This window comes from Phaethon aethereus (genome assembly GCF_964289735.1).
Source record: "Phaethon aethereus genome assembly, chromosome: 5".
Taxonomy (NCBI): Eukaryota; Metazoa; Chordata; class Aves; order Phaethontiformes; family Phaethontidae; genus Phaethon; species Phaethon aethereus.
Window position 1 is genome coordinate 4,281,790 of NC_138579.1, and position 16,459 is coordinate 4,298,248.

At 53.9% G+C, this 16,459-nt stretch overlaps 1 protein-coding gene across 2 annotated transcripts in view; it reads right to left on the reverse strand.

Annotated features, from left to right (window-relative positions):
- FERMT2 (FERM domain containing kindlin 2) overlaps positions 1 to 15,447 on the reverse strand; it is a 49,914-nt gene extending 34,467 nt beyond the window's left edge. For both annotated transcript variants that reach the window (XM_082000639.1, XM_082000638.1), the window contains exon 1: positions 15,197 to 15,447. In XM_082000639.1, coding sequence (XP_081856765.1) covers positions 15,197 to 15,353 — 157 coding nt within the window. In that variant the 5' untranslated portion in view covers positions 15,354 to 15,447. The remainder of the gene's footprint in view (positions 1 to 15,196) is intronic.
- Between the last annotated feature and the right edge of the window lie 1,012 nt (positions 15,448 to 16,459).

Here is a 16,459-nt window from a genome sequence, read left to right on the forward strand (position 1 = left end):
CCCCGCTTCCTCCGCCACCCTGAGCGGCCTGAACCGAAACCTCGGCTGCTGGGAGCCTGGGAGGGCTGGGGACCCAGCTGTGGGTTGTTTTTCCTTTTTTTTTTTCCTTTTTTTTTTTTTTTTTTTGAGGAAGAACCTGGTTTTGCATTTGCCTCCCAAAACCGTGCCAAGAGGCAGCGATGCGGCACCGGTGATGCTGAGGACATTCTGTACAGCAAAACCCACGGAGAAGGCTTGCTGTCCACCTCGAAAAGCTGTTCAGGCAGTCCTGCAAACGCAAGAGGCGTCTGAAATCACGCAGGCAGCTGCAGAGACCTCTGCGAGGGTGAAGGGCTGCTCAATAAAGCGTTTGAAACCTTAAACATCCTCAGCTTTCAATTCACGCCGGCGCCTCGCCGCAGTCACTTCGCACCAGCTTGTCCAGCGTAATTACAATTGCAGGTTTTTATTCCCACAGCTACCACTAAATTCACATCCAGAATTCAAGTAGCAGAAAATAAGTCTTAATTGAGATGCACACGAAGCGTATTTTAATTCTGGGCTTGCTACTGCACGGACACACGGGTACGCAACCCCACGAAGGAACAAAGCCGAATTTCAGTAAAGTGCAAAGACGAAGGCAGCCCCATCCCTCTACCTGACGGCCCGTTTATCCCAGGAGCCGGCCGCTCCCAACGCTCTCCCTTTGCCGCTTTGTGGATTTTAAAAGGCCCTTTTCTGCTCCGCTGCTGCGGCGGCTATCGAACCTCCCTTCTTCAGAAGCGTTACCGTCACTTGGCAGCCTCTCCGTGCGAGCCGATGACTTACTAGCAATAGTATACAAGTCTCCGGCCTTACATAAACACCGAATTCGCCTTGTTATTTCGGGATATCCCCTATGGCAGACGGGCCCTCCTGCCACGCGCTGCTCGCAACAAGAGAGCCCCGACACGACCGAATAAACCTCTTTTTTTACCCCCCTCCCTGGCTTAGTTAAACGCCGCTAGATCGGTATTTGGAGAGCAGCGGTGGTCTCCGCCTGCGGGAAAGGCTCCCGGGGGGTAGCACCAGATCCCCTTTCACACGCACATCCCTGATTAAATCCATCGGACGGCAATGAGCCTCCGGACGCCTCCGTCACCTCAACATGGGAGGCGGATTATTAGAAAGCGCCTGCATAAGCTTGAGTAGGTAGGCAGGGGACTTGGGCCAGCCTGTCTGGTTTGCATCATGGGGTTTTTTTTCTTTTTTTTCTTTGATTTTTGGAAACAAAGATTTGCAGCTGAAGCTGGTTTCCCTGCAACACTCTTCACCTTGGGAGGAGCGGTGGATGCAGCCAAAGCAGAGCCTTCAGTTCCTTTCTTCATTATAACTGACGGCTTTTAGAGGAACGGATTCAAGTCTTCAGCCCTCCCGAGGGAGCAATACGAAAGGACCGACCTCCTCCGGTGCAAAACAGGGCAGAACCAAAGCCCACCCATCCCACCGCGTATTTTTCCATAGGAGCAGAATTAGCGCAGCAGCTCTCCCCGCTCCTGGCTCTTCCCCAGCGGCGACTGCGCTCCAGGGGTGCCTGTAACGATGATTATTCCTGCTCTGGTCTAGTCACGCTCGGGAAGTCGAGGTAGCGAAATGCCTCTCCATTACCCACACAAGACCTTAAATCGCTCTCTCTCTAAATATATAACGCATATAAATGTACGTATATACACACTCACATCGTATATATACATATGCATATATAATATATACACACATAAAATGTATGCACATCTAAAATACATACAGGTGTCATATTTACACACACTTGTGTTTATACAGACACACATATATCTGTATAAATGCTATATATATAACATACGGTGCAAGGGCTGAAACCGACACACTAGCCAAGCATTTCTTCTTGCAAAAAGTGATTTTTGTACTTTGTAATTTACCAAGGGAAAAAAAAAAACCCACAAAACATTCCAGCTTTTCAATGAGTTTGGGGCAGATGAGCTGAAATTGGTCGAGGGTTTTTATAAGGATGGAAGAAAAACACCGAGTGGGTCGCATTAAAAAAAAAAAATTAATATGCAATACTCATTTGATTGAAAAAATAGAGATGTGGACAGCATGTTTAAAACCCCGGCGGCAGGCTGCAGACAGCTTGAGAGGCAGTTGGGGAATTAAAGTACCCTGAAGCTCAAATACCTGCTGATAACGCATTAAACCAGCGCTCACAAGCCGCAAGGAGCGGCCAGGGGCTCTCCAAGCCCGAGGCTGGGTGTTGGCTGGTTACACACCCCTGCGGGGAAGAAAAACTCCTTCAAAGGAAAAAAAAAAGAGACCTCCAGCAATAAATAGCTGAGGAGTGCCTGGGCGAGCGCGCTGGGAGGGGATGCACCCTTCCCTGCGCCCTCCTGTCCCCTCGGGATGCACCGCGCGGCCACCGCGTGCAGCGAGCAAGGCAGAATTAAAAAAACTTGGAAAGGAGAGCAATTGAAGACTAAAAGTAAAAAGAGAGGGAGGGGGGGAAAAAAAAAAAACAACAAACCAAACTAACACCTGAAATCGTTGTGCACAACCTGACGTGGTTGCTTCGGTAGGCTTTTCCTTTTCCACATGCTATCAAGCAGTGGGTCAATGAGGGCTGAAGGCACATCTTCACATCACTGAAATAACCAGAGAATATTGCTAATGGTCCCAAAACATTCAGAGGTACCAAAAAACGGCTGATCCACAAAGAAGCGTTTTACAGCCAAGAGTGCTGCTGAAGGTCCCGCTCCAGCCAGCGCCGGCTCTCATGGTCATTAATATTATTTACTTTTCAGAAACTACTGATGCAACCTTTAAAAACTGCTGCGTTTCCTTCCCCCTCCTGCGGATGCTGATGCAGGGATCGGCTTCTGCATCACAGAGTTACAGAATCATTAAGGTTGGAAAAGACCTTTAAGATCATCAAGTCCAACCACCAACCCAACACCACCAGGCCCACTAAACCATGTCCTGAAGTGCCACATCCACACGTTTTTGAACACCTCAAGTGACGGTGACTCCACCACCTCCCTGGGCAGCCTGTGCCAATGCTTGACCACTCTCTCAGTGAAGAAATTTTTCCTAATATCCAATCTAAACCTCCCCTGGTGCAGCTTGAGGCCATTTCCTCTCGTTCTATCACCAGTTACTTGGGAGAAGAGACCAACACCCACCTCACCACAACCCCCTTTCAGGTAGCTGTAGAGAGCGATGAGGGCTCCCCTCAGCCTCCTCTTCTCCAGACTGAACACCCCCAGTTCCCTCAGCCGCTCCTCATCAGACTTGTGCTCCAGACCCCTCCCCAGCTCCGTTGCCCTTCTCTGGACACGCTCCAGCACCTCAACGTCCTTCTTGGAGTGAGGGGCCCAACACTGAACACAGGATTTGAGGTGCGGCCTCACCAGTGCTGAGTACAGGGGCACGATCCCTGCCCTGCTCCTGCTGGCCACACTAGTGCTGATACAGGCCAGGATGCTGTTGGCCTTCTTGGCCACCTGGGCACACTGCCGGCTCATGTTCAGCCGGCTGTCGACCAGCACCCCCAGGTCCTTTTCTGCCCGGCAGCTCTCCAGCCACTCCTCCCCAAGCCTGTAGCGTTGCATGGGGTTGTTGTGGCCAAAGTGCAGGACCCTGCACTTGACCTTGTTGAACCTCATACAACTGACCTCAGCCCATCGACCCAGCCTGGCCAGATCCCTCTGCAGAGCCCAGATCTCGGTGGTTCGGATCCAAACCCACACGGTTTGCTGGGGACGGCTGCAAGATCATCGCTTGCTTTTGGAAGATCCTCCCAACCAGTGCAGGGATGGGGATTTCATGAGACAGATGTGCCCAGGCTGCTCCGCGACCCCACAATGCCAGCGAGGTGACCGGCTCATTTCGGGCTAAGACTGTTGCGGCCAAAAATAAGGCAAAAAAAAAGCAAGCTGGAATTTTATTTTATTTTTTTAAATATATATGTGTCTATATATCTATCAAATATATTGCTATATATGCAAATGTAAATACATCTTTATATATAAAAATATGGGTACACACATGGCTGTATGCATATTTTATGGGGGTATATACATACGCACATATATCTGTATAGCTGAACCCATTGCTCCCTGTGGGGAGGGACAGGACATCACCTCCTCGCTGCTCGTACTGACCTCCTTAAACCCAGATTCTTTTAAACATGCCAAAGCCACTCCTTCTAGGACAATTACGGGGAAAAAAAAATGAAAGACAGAGCTGTTTTCATTTATCTTGAGGCCAACAGAAATGCTGATGTTTTGCTGGGTGACACAGTTGCTATCTTGGAGCAGAATCTACTTTTTAGCGCAGATTTGAGCCTTCTGGGGTATGGTGCGCGCTGGAGCAGACCCCGCTCCACCACCCAACAGGGATTTAATTGCTAAGCAAAGTTCAAAATGGGGGGGGGGGGGCGGGAAATCCTTCCAGGCTCTGGTCATGACACTTGAAGAATTATGCCTTGAAACACAAGATAAACATCCTAGAAATTATTATCAGACTGCTGTAATAAAGCTGTAGCCATGACAATCTGATGCTCTTGGTACTAACGAGATTTAATAGGAGTTTTTAATCGCGCGCCTCTTATGTATTTGACCCAGGCTATGAAAAATAAAGTGCACAGCAGCCGCTCCGCAGCGACCACCTGCAGAAGGGCTTTTACCCATGGGTGAATACAAAGTGGTACCTCAAATTCTCCTGTATCTACCACCTCGGGGCAACTATCACCCCTATTTTATCCCATCCTTTGTTTTCAGGAGAACATCTACACACACCCACGGAGGTGTCCAAAACAAGGTAGACCTGTACTGGAATTTAAATGTAAGAACATTTCTTGCATGGAAAATAGCTTGACTTGTGGGGGAAAAAAAAAAAAAAAAAATGCATGGACAAAAGCAGCCTTGTTCCCAACGCTGTGATTCCCGTGAGCGTGACCCGGCGCAGGAGACCTCCCTCTCGTCCCGGCGTGCCAGGGGACACGCATGGTTCACTGCCACGAAATCCTGACGTCAAAGCACGCCATGTAGTTGCAGAGAGCTATTCAAGAGCGGTGAAAAAAAGCGAGGGGGGGGGGGAAACCCCAACACAAAACCTGTGGAGGACACTGAGCACATCAGGATGCAACGCAGAATGCAGATGCTCAATGTGTCCTTGCTCAGAAAAATTATGGAGCATCTTCTGCTAATGAGGGAATGTCCTGCTACGCTGCTGGAAGAAGAAGTGTCCTTTTATTGGGTTTATAGGTGAAGTTTACAAGGGCAAGCCCACGTCTCGACAGGGAGGGACGGTAACTGAAGCACTGAAGAGGTGAGGAAAAAAAAAAAAATAATAATGCAGTGACCAATTTTTTTGTTGCTCAAAACCAACCCCCTCCTGAAGAGCCCTCCAGGTACAGAGCCCAGCAATGAGGCACGGCAAAAGCCCCCGTGACATTCCACCGCTTGGTTTCTAAATCACTGATGTTGTTTTATAACCCACGTGCGGAGCAGGGACGCTGCGCAAGCCCGCGCCATCGATGAGCATCTCTGCGAAAGGACGAGGCTGATACATCGAACCCCGATGCCCCCTGAAACGCTGCCCCGGGCAGCGCCAGGCTTCGCTCCCCCGCGCTCGAGCTGCTCGACCCGCAGGATGCTGAGCCTTCAAGCACCTCTGCTGGAGCCAGGTCCGCACGCAGGCTTCGAAAAGAGCAAATCTCAACAAGCCTGAAAGTTTTGTGTGTTTTTGTTTTTGTTTTTTTTTTAAAGTAAACTCTAGGAAGGAAGCTCTTTTCAGTGTTAATAGGATTACTCAACTAGCGCTTGGAAATTTAAGTCATTAAGATGCCGTGGCAGTATATCTACTACCTGCACTGCTAGTTCTGAAACTCAGATACCCCCTCCTCCTCGGGCTGAAATGATTTCTCTCGTGCCAGCCACACCGACAAGCTCCTTCGCCCTGAATGGATGCCACTGACCTGCCAAAAGAACAGCAAAAGCCCCTTTAAATTTGCTTTACACCTCTGATGCTACCCCACAAACGCAGAAGGCACAGGCAATCTGTACCACGAGCTGTGAACCCAGCATACAGTGTTTGCTCCAGAGGTACCTATGTACTCTTGTTATGCTTTTATGCATACATTTATTATACTTCCATATATATATATATATATATAACAAAATCTATTTTATTTCTCAGCAGGAGGTCTATGGGTTTCTCCGAGCCGCTCACCTCGGAGCCATACCCAATCCTGGTTAAACCCGAGCAGGGAGAGCAGTTTTGCAGCGATGCTGAACCCAGCTGAAACGTCAGGAAACCCCCTGGGGGAGCTCCCCACCACCCCCACGCGAACAAGCGCTGGTGGGCTCAGGAAAGTCTTTGCAAGCGCAACAAATTAATACGCAGTTAAACTTGCTTTAAATCCTTGCACCAGCACCCCACAGCAATCTGGCTTGCTCATTTTTCTATGGGAGGGAAAAAAGGAAAGCAAGGGTGGATTATTATTATTATTATTTTTTTTTTTTAATTTCTCTTTTTAAAAAGGTCTTTACAACCTGATTTTGCTAAGCGATTCCCCCCACCCACCAAGGACCCCTCCAGAAGAGGCTTTCACTGGCTGCTGCTCCCTGCCTCCCATGGAGTCACAAGAAATGGCAAAAAAACTCAATGAAAGAGCGTGGTTTCCATGATTCATCCAGCACAAAATAGGAAACATCAGACAGAAACACAGCAGCAGAGGAAGGAAGGAAGGAAGGAAGGAAAGAAGCTTCTCCAGGGAGCACTCAGCTGCCTTGACTACCAGCCCAGCGCTCGCTCACCCTCCAGCCGTGTATCACACTTCCCTTCCCTCACCAAAAAGGAAAAGTGCCCCAGGGTGACAGTGCCAGCAGTTTGCAATCCTGACTCATCCCCAGCGAACGTGCAAGGCATAAGGGAGCCGGTCCCTGCCAAAAAGACATCATACCCGATAACGGAGCCAGAGGACGCTTGGCAGGATGGATGCGTAAGGCAGATAAAGGAGGACGGAACAGGACAAGCTGAAATTCCCAACCTCCCATCTGAAGCTTCAGCCTCGCCAGGCAATCAAGGACGGTTATTCTCCGATAAAAGCTTAGCCCGCTGGAAAGCGAGGTCTGCAACCCCGTGCGATGCCTCGGGCAGCCACACCCCGCAGCCGACCTGTGAGCCAACGTTGGGGTCTCTCCCACGGACCAGCTGGGACCCTGGTCCGTGGGAGAGGGGCACCAAACCTTCCGCATTGTGCCCAAAGCGCATCCCCCCGGGCAGAGCACAGGGGAAAGGAGCCCTGTCCCTCCCCAGCAGCGACAGCAGCCAAAAGTGCTTCGCGTGCCACCAGCCCTCCCTTGCACGCGTTTTCGGGATGAGCTCCTGGGGCAAAGCAAGATTTGGGGTGAAGCTGGTCTCTGCCCTAGGTCCTTTGCCGAGCCATGAGGAGATGCCATGGGGAGGGGATGAAACCCCACTATTTTTCTTATTTATTTCTGCATCACTTAACCCAAGCTCACTGATGCACACAACATGCTTTTAAAGGGCTTTAAGACCTCTAACCTTGAGCTTGGCTCCACCTCACCCATCACGCAACCAAGCTCAGGCACAAAACATGGTCAGGCAGGACATGTGGGGTGGCAGAGAAGACAATTTTCTCAAGGCGGACGTCGTGTCGAGCAAAGCTCTGTACCAGCGAGGAAGGGAAGCTCAGCAAGACGGCTCTTTCCAGGCAATTTCATAAAACGCAGACTTTCTAACGGAGTTTGGGGTTCTGGCAATTAACCCTTCCAAACGCACACACGCCTGCAGGAAGGAGATGGAAAAAGAACACAAGCCCCAAACAAACACGTATAATCAGCTGGGAAGAGATTTAAAATTTAGTAATTGGCAAGATTAATTTTTGGTTGCCATCTAGTCGTTTTGCAAGCTAAAAACCGGCTGAGGTTATGAAGGGGAAGGGTAGGCAGCTGCTGGCGTGCCTGTGCGCATCCTCCCCCAATGCTGTTGTCAACCCGTTGTCCAAATTCAGCCACATTTTACCAAAAATTAGAGCTCTCTAAGATCCCACCTAGTCTGCAAGAGCAGGACCAGCCTGGCACGTGGAGATGCCACGGACACAGCTCCCACCCGAGGTTCAGACCTGAATGGCCACCGGGCGCGAGCTGCACCCAGAGCTGCTGCAAACTGGCTGCAAAACGGGCGGGTGCGAGGAAAGCCAAGGAGCACACTTCTCTGAAAATAAAAAAGCAAATAAAAAACCTTTCCTCTGGTTTGCTGGGTGCTTTTCTTCCCCTGCCCCATCAGTTCCACCCGCTGGAAGCTCCAGCCTGGACGAAGAGAGCAACATGCAAAAAGCAAACCTGGGCAAGAAAACTAAGATCCTGCAACTCCGCTGAAACTCGTTATTTCTCCATCCAGCAGGAATTTGGGGTTCTCAGCATTTTTCTGAACTGTAACACCTGAAACACCCTGAAAGCCACTGAGAACGTTCAGAACCAAATCCCACCAGCTGGGAAGTTTTGCTCGGTTTTGTTTCTCTGCCCCTTTCTAAGCTATCGGTTAATTCACGTTTCAGAACGAGAACGAAGAAATGCATCTTCTTTAAGATGTTTTAGCAGTTCGAGACATTTTCCCTCAAGCAAACCCAGGGCTGGATGCTGGGCTGAAGTCGGTACGCCATGAGCTCGACGAATCTCATTCCTTCCCCTTGCCTGTAAGAAAAATCATCACCAAAAAATAAAATAAAATCCCCTAAACACCCAAAATAAGAGCTTGCAGTGGCGGTGTCCCCGGTGATGTTGAAACGACTGAAGTTTGCAGTGCAAATACTCCCTCTTCTCTTTCTCAACTCGGTAAACACATCCACAATTTCATGCCGTTATCCATGCTCCTTTTCCGCGCCCCACGCCCCCCATAGCCACAGACCAAGGGTTAAAACTCAGGTTCCTGCTTTGCTTTTTATAACGTCCCATAACAGGGTTGCAAGAAGTTGCTCATAAACCCACAGCGGTCAGCTGACAACTACCAAATGTCGTTTTTCTAAACCCCCAAAAAATCAGAGGTGGGGCACGATTTTACCCCGGTACCCAGAGGAGGATGGTGCCTGCTACGAATGCAACCATCGCCCACGTAACAGCGCGGACAGAGGGTTCCGAAATCCCTGCCAGGGAACACCCGGAGGCATTTGGCTTCTGTATAGAAATATTAAACTATTTTCAGTACAATTTGTTTGGGTTTTTATATGGTTGAGAGAGACTCAGCCAGATGCCTGGGCAAAATGCAAGCGCTGATGGAGAAGGGTGGGGAGAAGGAAAGGATGGCTACGGGGGAAAAAAAATAAAGAAAAAAAAAAAAGGGAAGTGTGTGAATGTGATGATTTCTGTCATTTTAGCTCCCTCGGAGTGACACGAGCATGGCGAACGCAGCTCGCCACGCCGGCTTCCCCGCGCGCCTTACGTCAAATTGAAACCTGAGGGAGCTGGAAGAGGAAACTACTGATTTGGGCTGGGTGGGAGCAGCAAACCCAACAATTTCCTGTCTGTGGTACGACAAACCCGGGCTCTGGTATTCGCGGGAACGCCGCCGCCGCCTCCCGCCCTGCTCTCTTCCCCCTCCGACCGGGATCTGTGTCGTCGGCTGGGATCTTGCGAACCAAAGCGGATGGTTTGTCGTAAAAGAACTAAAAATAAAACTGTAAAAAAATTAAATACAAATAAAATGTAATTAATTTTTTTTGTTATTGCTTCCAAAGAGTTCCACTGCCGCTCTGGGTAGAAATATTAATTGCCGTGACCGCAGCTTGGAGCTGCCTGCGTACGGCTTTTACCTACCCCCGCCCCAAATTCCTCTGGTCACTGGCAGTTCAGATGAATATTCCACTTAGGCTAACAAAGAGGACTTTATCTGAGCCAAGATCCTGCAATTTGGCGTGAGCCTATGTAGAAGCTTCCCGAAGTCAAAAGGATGGATGTAAAGCAAAGAGCCAGCCCCGCACGGATCAATGCCATTAAAAGGGTGTTATCCGGGGGAGAAGGGCTCGGCACGGGCCGCTAGCAGATACCGCGCGGGTGGCAATACGTCAGCGCGGGGCACGTCAGCAGCTCCGCTGCTCTCCTTGCGGGCGCTGCCGAAGCGGGAGCATCTCTGCTGGGAGCATCCCTACGCCCGGGGTACCGCTTCCCCCCCAGAACGGCCCCAGCCCCTGCCCGGGCCCGCGGCAGGAGGACCTCCGTGCTCGCCCCAGCCCCCGGGCCGCCCACCCACCTCCCGCCAACTGTGCCAGCTTTGCTGTCTAAAAGCCTGGGATGAGGTTTCCCGGGGAAATCCGGCTCAGTGCGGCGCATCGGAGGGGTCCCGCCTGCCCGAACCGCCCTCAGCGGCGAGCACCGCCGCCATTTATCACCTCTTCTGAGACGGCGGCTCAGCACCCGGCCTCAAAGGGAACACAAAGACTTCCCGCAAGCCTCCCGCCGTATTAAATGCACTCGGAGTCCTCTCCTGGACGCCACGCGCTTGGAAACCAACATCGAGGAGTGACCGAGCGCCGATCGTAAAGCAGAACATCCTTCTCGTCTCGACCGACGGCCAGACTGAGCGCCAGCAGATCTCGCACGAGGATGCTCAGCTGTCACCCCCGCGGCACCGGCCAGAGAAACGCCCCGGCCGCACTCCGGGCACCGATGCTCAGAGGAGTATTTTTGGAAAGCGTGGCTACGATAAAAACCCTTCCTCTAGTTCTCTTTAGCCTCCGGCCTCCTCTAAAGCAAAGCACCCGTGGTGGCCCGGTGAGCCCCTGCCCACGTCTCCTCGGGGGAGTCCAAAGCAAAAGGAACAAGTCACCTGCGAGACAGCCCTGGGGAGCCATCCTGCCGCGGGCCTGCCACACAAACGGGCCGGGGCAAGGCCTCTGGCTGCTCTTACGTGGCCTTCGGCTGTTTCAAAGAGCTCGTTCCGGTTTCAAGGCTCACGACGGCTTTGTAAGCACGGCAAAACCTCGAACGCAAACCTGGGGAAATCAGTGACGCTGCACCTCCGTGGTGGTTTATTCATAACCCTTTGAGGGGTCCATTAAGAAAAAGAGACTTTACGGGGAGAACGCCCACGTTTTCCGTCGATCTCGCAAAGAGCACAGCTGAAGCCGTTGGCAAGATAACACGGGCAGAGCCCCCTCGGGGGCCAACAGAGCCCCGCGGGTGAATCCCAGACACATTTGCAGGCTACAACCAGCAAAGGAGCGAGCTTGCTGCGCTGCGATGTGCTGCGTCACCCAAAGCAAAACCCTTTGCATGTGACAACGCCGGGGCCGGGCCGAGGTGACATCCCGCCCTCTCCCGAGGGAGGGAAAGGAGATAGCCGAGGAGCCGCCAACGGGAACAGTGGAGTCTGAACCAGCCGCCCAAAGCCTTACCGACGACGCTGTTCACAAAAAAGCCCAAGGCCCAAGAAGATGTCATCACTGCCTGCCGCTGTCACCGCTCTCGATCGAGGGCGGGGCCCTGGCTTCGACGCTTATCCCCGGCGCAGCCCGCGCGCCCACCCGGCCTCCGTAAAACGGGGCTGCCACCGCGCCGCGGGCAGCGCCCCGAGCCACCTCCCGCCTCGGCCGGGCGCTGCGGCGAGCGTTAACGCCTTTCGGTCCAGGAGTGCTGCCCCTGCAAACCCAGCTGAGAGGGTTTTTTTTTAATTTTTTATTTTTTCATTCACTCGTTTATTTTCTTCAGGTACAAACCCCTAAAGGTGCTCAGTCCTCCCCCAGTGCCCCCAGCGAGCCCCCACTGCGGGAGCCGGCTGCTACCCATATACTGCCCGTAAAGAAACCTATACAGAAATCTGCATTTCCACTGCAAAACTTCTACCCCAGCCTTTCTGCATCTGCCCAGTGCACATTTAGGTCATCTGTCTTAAGCCATTCCTCTGCCGGCCACCATTTGTCCCCCCTGCCCTGTTTCTGTCAGCTATTCTTTTGTTAATATATCACTTATATTTATATATCACTACCGTATAGAGCATCCCGCAGTCCTGCGTTTAACGTATATCCCACAAAGCTCCTCCCAAATGCATTTCAGAAAAGCAGGGTGGTTTTTTTAACTCGCATGTGTTTAAAACAGCCTGAAGTTGACAACAACAATAACCTGCGTTCACTTCCTTCCTTCCTCTGCTCCCAGTGATTTTAAGCCTCATTTTTTTTTGTTTGGAAATCAATAGTGGCAAAATTCCTAAAAACCCCTGGGTGGGCACCAGGAGTTTCCAGCACAGACACAAACCCGCACGGACCAACCAATACTACCGCTCTTCAAACCTCAGCATTTTTTTGGCCTGTTTTTCAGAGATGGCCCTGCCAAGCACACGGCACGGCTCAATTAACGAAGTGGCTTAATCCAGCGGGGTGATAAATAACAGAGGAGCGAACAGGTCATTGCAATTCACTTGAGTAACCAGAATCCCTATCTGCTGCTTGGGCTTTTTCCAATCCCCGCCCGCATTAGCGACAGATTTTAATTGCCTATTCCCAAACAGTCCGACCGCAGCCGCTCTGCGCAGGCAAGGACTGAGTTGACGAGATTTACGGATACCTGCAGCCTTGCGCGTAGGGAGGAGAGACCTTCCTGCGTCCCTGCTCCCAGCGTGGCACCCCAGCACGCGCTCCCCGTGCACCCCGGCCCTCTCCGAGGCAAAGGGCTATTTACTGGGACCGTTTTCTCCTGTAAACATCAGAAAACACTACCGTAAATCTAGATTTTTCCCTTTTCCAAGCTTTCCTTGCTGCTGGGAGGGGGGAAGGCATTTCCCCCCCCCCCCCCCCGCTCACTAACGGTTGAAGAGCTTCCACCAGTGTCCTACCACCAGAGCGGGGCCAGTCTGCTGCCAACTTCACAGCGATGCCCTGAACTTCAGCGAACCCCTGGGCAGGCCACAGAAATCTGCTTTCCCTGCAGCACGAAGCCTCCGGGAGGTTTGTCCCAAAGGATGGAGCCGGCAAACCCCTGCCAAAGGCACAGCCCTCCCTTCCCTTCCTCCCCCCACGACGCGCAAGCGGAGCAGTCCGTAGGGGATCCCCAGACCTGCAAGGAAACTTTATTTTTAAGACTTTTCCTCAAAACTCACAGCAAAAGATCTGCTTTGCAAAAGATGAATAATTTTGTAAAAGACGGGAGTTATTAAAAAAGGGAAATTTTAAAAGGGAAACACCGGCAGGGACGAAGGAACGACGGGGAGGGACAGGTTAAAAATGTTTCAGTGTGGAAAAATTGCAAAATTGATGTATCTGGAGATGAAACAGCGGCAGAGGCCGGATGAAGGAGGGCACTGAGGAGGCACACGAGAGCGAGGAGCGAGTCCTGTCCCACCCCACTCTGCTAAACCCGACCCCGATAAACTGGCAGGAGCTCAAAGAAGAGCCATAAAAATAATGAGAGGGCTGGAAGAGCTGACACGCAGGAAGATTAAAAGGAACTAAATACGTATAGCTTGGCATGGCGACAAAAGCCAAGGGGAAAGGGAAGGCAACAGCCAGAGATATCCATGGGTCTTGACCGTCCCGAGGAGGGGGCCACTGGGGCCGAACCCCCCAGGGAAGCACCATCCCCGCTCCCCCCGGCCGAGGCCGGCGCTGCGGCCGCTGCATTCCTTCCCTCTAATACAATCCCTAATTTAACAAGTGGAGAGGATCTGGGCAAACACATATGGGGGGGGGGCACATTACGTCAGTCGCTAATTTAGGTCGTCGCCGGGCTTCGTCCCCGTGCATGCGCCCGGCTTTCGGCACACGAGTCGGCCCCGACACTTCGGCATCTCCCAGCTCCGACACCCAGCGCTGCTCAAAACCAAGGGGAGCATCGCCCAATTCATTTGTGACCTACAGGACAGGATTTTATCATTTCTAGAAAGCTGCTAGGTTTTGGTTTTTTGCTTGTTTGGTTGGTTTTTTTCCCTAGCCACCGAGTGCTCAACTTCAACAAATCTTTCTGCAGTTCCAGCATAAAAATGACAAAAAAATAAACCCAACAAGTTTTCGGAGAGTCAAGGCTATCTCCAGCACGAGACCCTTTGATGCGAGTACTTGCTTCCTTTCGAAACAAGCGTATTTATATCCGTCTCTTCCTTCCTTTAACTTCAGATAATTAATAAATCAAAACCTAAGCACGGCAGAAGACGGTGTTTTTAAAGCTGCACGAAGGCTTTGCGTCCAAACGGGACCTGCAGCTGACAGCTCCGCTACTCCCACAGCCGCAGGCACGCGCGGGGCCCTCGCAATTCATGTTTTATATGAGCAATTACAGTCATACAGCCCCGACTACAGCGCTGAGTCGGCACACCCGACCCACGAAGCTGGTTAAAAGCCCAGGGGGAGGTTCGGCGAGGCGTCGCTCCCCGCGGCCGGCGGGTCGGGGTGCTGGCCGGCGGCGGGGAGCGCGCCCAAGCCGGCTCCTCCGCCACGAAGCCGCCCCGCCGGCTTCGGCCGCGCGTTCCCACGCGTCCCAGACAAACGGGCTCTTTGTCCAGGTGCGCACCCAACGCCACCGGACACCGCCGCGTCCCCGGTCCCAAGCCCAAACCCCCGCCTCGCCCACGCCACCCCGCTAATCGCCCCGCGCTCGCCAAGGGCCCCCGGAGGCGCTTTCCTCGCCCAAAGCGGCGCGGAGCAAAGCTACGACTTCAGAATTAAAGTTTTCTGTAAGCGGGAGGGCACCCATAAAAATCCCCCGCCCCACAAATGAAGATGGTTCCCGGCTCCGTGTCAAACCCCGCGCGCACGGCAGCCGGCGGGGGGGGGCTGAGGCCCCGCCGCAGGCAAACCGGTCCCGGGCTGGAAAAGTTTGGCTGGTTTTGGGCCGAAGCGGCTGGGAGGCGGGGTGGGGGCTGCGGGGCTTCTGGGTGGGACCTGGAAGGGTGCGTGGGGAGAGGGGCAGCTCGGGGCTGGGATCAGGGGTGCTGGGACCTGGGGTAGGCGGGGTGCTGGGATGGGGTGCTAGGGCAGGCAGGGTGCTGAGCGCCAGAGTGCTGGGGCAGGGTGCGGGGTGCTCACGCACTATACTAGCGCAGGGTGCTGGGGCAGGGTGCTGGCTGCTGAAGCCCGGTACTGGGGCAGGGTGCTGGGTGCTCACACACAGTATTGGGGCTGGGTGCTGGGACAGGGTGCTGAAGCCCAGTACTGGGGCAGGGTGCTGGGCTGGGTGGGGGGTGCCGGGGGACTCACCGAGCTTCTCGACGAGGCGCAACATGACGCCGCCGATGTGGATCTCGCCGGTGACCCGCAGGGTGACGTCGCGGCCCAGGTCGGTGACATGGACGCTCAGCTCCCACGTCCCGTCGGCGTAGCAGCCGTCCGGCATGCGGATCCCGTCCAGCGCCATGGCCCCGGCCTCCTGCGCCGCCAACCGCGCCTCACCGCCCGCCCGCCGGCACGGCTCGGCTCGGCTCGGCACGGCCCGCCTCCGCGCCCCGGGTGAGGAGGGATGGGGGCGCGGTGGGGCGGGATCGGGGGGTGCAGCGCTGCCCCACCGCCCCCCAGCCGCTGCCTGCGGGGCCGCCGCGGGAGGAGAAGGGGCGGGCGGGGAGGGGTGGGGGAGGAGGAGGAGGTGGGGGAGGAGGAGGGGGAGGAGGAGGGGGAGGGGGATAATAATTAAAGGAAAAACGCGCCCCGCGCCGCCGGGCCCCTTGGCCTTTTATGGAAGCGAAGGACGGAGCAAGCGGGGCCGCTCCAACATCCGGGACTCGCCGGGGGGCGGCTCGGCCCGACTCGGCCCGGCTCGGCTCGGCTCGGGGCGCAGGCGGTGGAGCCGCGGTCCCCGGCGCGGTGGTCGGCGGAGAGGGGAAGTCGTGAGGCGGCCCGGAGAGCGTCCTCTAGGGCCGGTGGAAACTCCGTGTCCCAAACACGCGTGGATGCTTTGAGCGCCTTTCCGCGGCAGCCCTGCCCGCTCTGCTGCCGTTAGTTGTTGTTTTTTAACACCGGCCGTTTCAAAGCCCCTAACTCATGAGCAAAGTATTTCTCGCCAGGCAAACCCCTTACCTGAGCGTCGTGGCCCGTGGGCCGCGCCGTGCCCGCGCTGGGGCTGGGCGATGCGCTGGTTCCCTCCATCCTTATCGTCTGTGAATCTAGGAAATAGGAACCGTCTTTAAATAAGAGTCAGAACCGGCACAAACGGAGAAGAAAAAAAAAAATATCCGCTTCCCATAGCTCCCCACCCAATGATACATACATCCCGCCAAGGCGACCGGGCTTCCTGAAAACCCTCACACGGAAGGAGCTGCGTTTTGAGGTCCAGCGCGGTGGTCGGTGGCAGCGGGCAGGATGTGTCGCGCACCGCGCCGGGCGCCGGGAAGCCGCATCCCAACAAAGCCGTGCCGTCCCCGCCAGCCTCGGGGATGGCTCTGCCAGCCCACAGATTTCTCCAGGAGCACCATGCCCAAACTGCGGGAGCTTCACCGTCGTGGAGGCAACAAAAACCTCTTAATGGGG